Source organism: Oncorhynchus tshawytscha, linkage group LG32, assembly GCF_018296145.1.
Source record: "Oncorhynchus tshawytscha isolate Ot180627B linkage group LG32, Otsh_v2.0, whole genome shotgun sequence".
NCBI lineage: Eukaryota > Metazoa > Chordata > Actinopteri > Salmoniformes > Salmonidae > Oncorhynchus > Oncorhynchus tshawytscha.
The window spans coordinates 15,768,216-15,773,215 of NC_056460.1; the positions used below are offsets into that span (position 1 = coordinate 15,768,216).

Consider the following 5,000-nt stretch of genomic DNA (forward strand, 5'->3'; position numbering starts at 1 on the left):
GATTCCGGGGAAGAACGGGAAAACGGCGGCGGTGGCGCGTCGAACATGAGGGAGAAGAGAGACCGGGTCGGCGGCGGTGGCTACAAAGGCAGCAGCGAGTATATGAAGCGCGAGGTTCGGCTACAGCACCATCCTCCACAAGGGAAAGGAACGGTTCGTCACATACAGCAGCCGGTAAGAATGTGGCGCTACTGCTGTTACACGTAGCTATTATATCCATTTTACCTACGGCCCATTTTAGTGTCTGGTAAAGACATAGCCGAAGACTGCATGGGCTACAACCGCTGCTTGAATGATTGTTCCTGTCTACCTATCTATGCCTGGCGCTTTGGTAGACTGGATGGGCACAGACGCTCAAATGAATTAACCGAACCACCTCTGGCGGCTGTATTCATTTTCAAATCGAGATCCTTTTAAATGGAGATGTGCTACTCTGACATGTTACATCGACGTCGCTAGCGTTCCCAGCCTCCCGCGCAAAGAGTGACAGATGTACGATGTTGTAGGGATGTTTCCAAATCCAAAACATTATGAAGATGAACAGAATGACAACTGAACGAACCCACATTGGGTCTCCTTCAAATCCATTCGTTGTGTAGCCTACTGTAAATCTCATTTAAAAAATCCACTGGGTGTGAATTTGAACCCAAAACTGTATAATCCAAGCAATATTTAATCACAACAAATCCTCTAAGGTCTTTTCAGATGCGTAAATCGATGCCCCGGGCTACTTACTTTAGGCTACTGCTTGTTATAGGTCAGAAATGATTATTTGCCCTTACAGATGACAATTTCAGCGACACACACGACTGTGTAATGGCCATTTGAAACGCATAATTTGCTAATTGTGTATCAATGCAAAACCGCTTAATGGACTAGTTCATGTGAAAATACCATAGGGAAATGACTGCGTGGTGATCGGAGTAGCCACATATAGTTTATGCAAACGCTACATTAGAGGGAAACATGTACTTGCGAACTCTTGGCTCTAACCAATAAATTGTGCAAATAACCTACACTTTTGGATCATTGGCGGTTTATGAACGCCATACTACATTAGTTCAGCACCGAACTGAGACCAAATCAAGTTGAAACATTGTTACCACACTACCTATACAGCTGTGGTTTAAATCCACACGCTCCGGGATCCCAGATGATCACTGGTCTGTTAGTTGAAATAGTCGTAATATTAGCAAACACTGGAAGGGCAAATGGATAAATCATGCTTAATTAAATTACAGTAGCCTACAGGTTGACATCTGTTCGGGTGCTAATCAGTCAATATTATAAGCAATGACATCTGGACTGTGTTTCTTTGTTGTTGAAAATATGGTGTTTTGTAACCTATTTGCTGTCACAATATTTGGAAAACCTTGCATCACATTGTATGGGATGTATAATCCCGTCACTATGGATACAGTAGCTTTGATATGGCTGTTATGGGAGATATACTGTAGACTACAGTATTGTAGGTTCCTCAGTCCTCATATAGCATCCCTCTACACTCTCATCTATCTCCTACGGGTGGTGGGAGCTGTGACTCAGTCTATCCATCAACTGTGTGTGTGTGTGTGTGTGTGTGTGTGTGTGTGTGTGTGTGTGTGTGTGTGTGTGTGTGTGTGTGTGTGTGTGTGTGTGTCTGTGTGTCTGTGTGTCTGTGTGTGTGTGTGTGTGTGTGTCTGTGTGTGTGTGTGTGTGTGTGTGTGTGTGTTTGCCCTCAGGCTACACAACAACAACATAATGTATGGTAAGTCATTCCAAGGACAGAAACGTGATGAAGATGTCAAGACAGACCTGCTAGGAGTGTGTGTGTGTGTGTGTGTGCAGTGTACATATAGGGTTTCTACCTGTTCAGAAGACAAGCCCCTTCCAAATCAAATCAAATCCAATTTTATTTGTCACATACACATGGTTAGCAGATGTTAATGCAAGTGTAGCGAAATGCTTGTGCTTCTAGTTCCGACAATGCAGTAATAACCAATGAGTAATCTAACTAACAATTCCAAAACTACTACCTTATACACACAAGTGTAAAGGGATAAAGAATATGTACATAAAGATATATGAATGAGTGATGGTACAGAGCGGCATAGGCAAGATGCAGTAGATGGTATCGAGTACAGTATATACATATGAGATGAGTATGTAAACAAAGTGACATAGTTCAAAGTGGCTAGTGATACATGTATTACATAAAGATGCAGTAGATGATATAGAGTACAGTATATATACGTATACATATGAGATGAATAATGTAGGGTAAGTAACATTATATTAAGTAGCATTGTTTAAAGTGGCTAGTGATATATTTTACATCAAAGAGCCGTTTTGGGTGGTGGTATAATTTCCCCCAAAATTACTGTATATATGTATTTTTGGTCATTGTTGTTCGGAACCCACTGCCCCCAAGGTGCCGTGGTGTCAGGTTCACCCTGTACGGAGCTCTCACGCCCTGTTGCGCCCCGCACGGAAATTACACGCTCCCAGTATCCAAACATGCTTGGCTTGAGATATGCGGTCACCTGTCGAGTGTCTGTAGCTAGCTACCTAGTTTAAATATCAACACTACTGCCACAGCAGGGGTGGCAGTTAGCCTAGTGGTTAGAGTGTTGGGCCAGTAACCGAAAGTTTGTTGGATCAAATCCCTGAGCTGACAAGGTAAACATCTGTTGTTCTGCCCCTAAACAAGGCAGTTAAACCACTGTTCCTAGGCAGTCATTGAAAATAAGAATATGTTTTTAACTGACTTGCCTAGTTAAATAAAGGTTAAATAAAAAATAAAAATAAAGTATTTTATTTACACTTGATTTAGCTTCATCATCAATATTCAGTCTGTTCGGCTGATACACAGCAGAGAGAGACAGAAAGACAGAGAGGTAAATTACAATCAGTAAAAGAAATGAAGCTAGCTAACAAGCAGATTTACATCAATCATCAACATCAGTGATCAGCTGATAGCCCACCCTCTTTTCCCGATGTCAATCATCTCTGTCTTTAGGATTCACTTTAACTAGCTTGCTTAGAATTTGTAAAGATGATGAGTGGGTGTGTTGTTGCAGGAATAAACAGGCCTATGCTCCAAAACTGTTAAAATGGTCCCCTACAGAAGAATTTGGTACTTTTTGAGAGGTCTGTGCACAGCCCTGGGTGTGTGTGTGTGTTCGCTATGCTATAACAGCATCAGTCAGAGAGACACACTAACAGACCAGGAAGGGTTTTTTATCACTGTTCCTGTCCAGTAGCGTGGCTGAATTATCGAAATAGTTCTTGAGTTCTGACGCACAGAATCAATTGTGACTGGGTGATGGGAAATGTGTGTCAAAACACATTCACGCCAAGACAATTGTGGCTGCGATCCCAAGATGCACCATATTCCCTATATAGGTCACTACTTTTGTCCAGGGCACATACAGTTGACGTCGGAAATTTACATGCGCTTAGGTTGAGATCATTAAAACTCCATTTTCAACCACTCCACAAATTTCTTGTTAACAAACTGTAGTTTTGGCAAGTCGGTTAGGACATCTACTTTGTGCATGACACAAGTCATTTTTCCAACAATTGTTTACAGACAGATTATTTCACTTATAATTCACTGTATCACAATTCCAGTGGGTCAGAAGTTGACACTAAGTTGACTGTGCCTTTAAACAGCTTGGAAAATTCCAGAAAATTATGTCATGGCTTTAGAAGCTTCTGATAGGCAAATTGACATCATTTGAGTCAATTGGAGGTGTACCTGTGGGGGTATTTCAAGGCCTACCTTCAAACTCAGTGCCTCAGTGCTTGACATCATGGGAAAATCAAAAGAAATCAGCCAAGTACGTTGGTACGTTGGTGCGGAAAGTGCAAATCAATCCCACAACAACAGCAAAGGACCTTGTGAAGATGCTGGAGGAAACAGGTACAAAAGTATCCGCTCAGCAAGGAAGAAGCCACTGCTCCAAAACCGCCATAAAAAAGCCAGACTACGTTTTGCAACTGCACATGGGGACAAAGATCATACTTTTTGGAGAAATGTCCTCTGGTCTGATGAAAAAAAATAGAACTGTTTGGCCATAATGACCATTGTTATGTTTGGAGGAAAAAGGGGGAGGCTTGCAAGCCGAAGGACACCATCCCAACTGTCAAGCAGACCTGAATCCAATCGAGAATCTGTGGAAAGAACTGAAAACTGCTGTTCACAAATGCTCTCCATCCAACCTCACTGAGCTCGAGCTGTTTTGCAAGGAGGAATGGGAAAAAATTTCAGTCTCTCGATGTGCAAAACTGATAGAGACATACCCCAAGCGACTTACAGCTGTAATCGCAGCAAAAGGTGGCGCTACAAAGTATTAACTTAAGGGGGCTGAATAATTTTGCACGCCCAATTTTTCAGTTTTTGATTTGTTAAAAAAGTTTGAAATATCCAATAAATGTCGTTCCACATCATGATTGTGTCCCACTTGTTGTTGATTCTTCACAAAAAAATACAGTTTTATATCTTTATGTTTGAAGCCTGAAATGTAGCAAAAGGTTGCAAAGTTCAAGGGGGCCGAATACTTTCGCAAGGCACTGTATTTGGCTATGGTGCATGTAAACTTCTGACTTCAACTGCATGTCCTGTGGTGCACTATAAAGGGAATAGGGTGCCATTTGGGACACATGCAGGTATTCCTCAAGAAGCGTTTACCATTATAACTGGCACATCAGATCCTGTGACCTTTTCAATGTAATGTGGAGAGCATAGTTAGTTTATGTATGTTACCCGAGGCGCAACAGACATAGACTCTGACGAACCATCACACACACACCAGAGAACAACCAGCAAAAGAGAAAGGCAAGCTGGCAAACAGGCCAATCCGGTATTTTACCTGGCAACCGGAAGGCATTGTAGCGCACATTATCTGGCAACCGCAAGGCATCGTCGATGAAGTACCGATACTGCTGCACCACAATGCTGCTGAATCATCACCCAGAGTGGCAGGTGTTGTTATCAGTAGGTGTTTCCAGGTCATACT

The 5,000-nt window shown here is 42.2% G+C and overlaps 1 protein-coding gene across 1 annotated transcript in view; it reads left to right on the forward strand.

Annotated features, from left to right (window-relative positions):
- LOC112230096 (xylosyltransferase 1-like) overlaps positions 1–5,000 on the forward strand; it is a 133,085-nt gene that overhangs the window by 300 nt on the left and 127,785 nt on the right. Inside the window, exon 1 of the mRNA XM_042310759.1 lies at positions 1–174. This exon is cut by the window's left edge and continues 300 nt beyond it. Within this exon, the coding sequence (XP_042166693.1) occupies positions 1–174 (174 nt within the window). The remainder of the gene's footprint in view (positions 175–5,000) is intronic.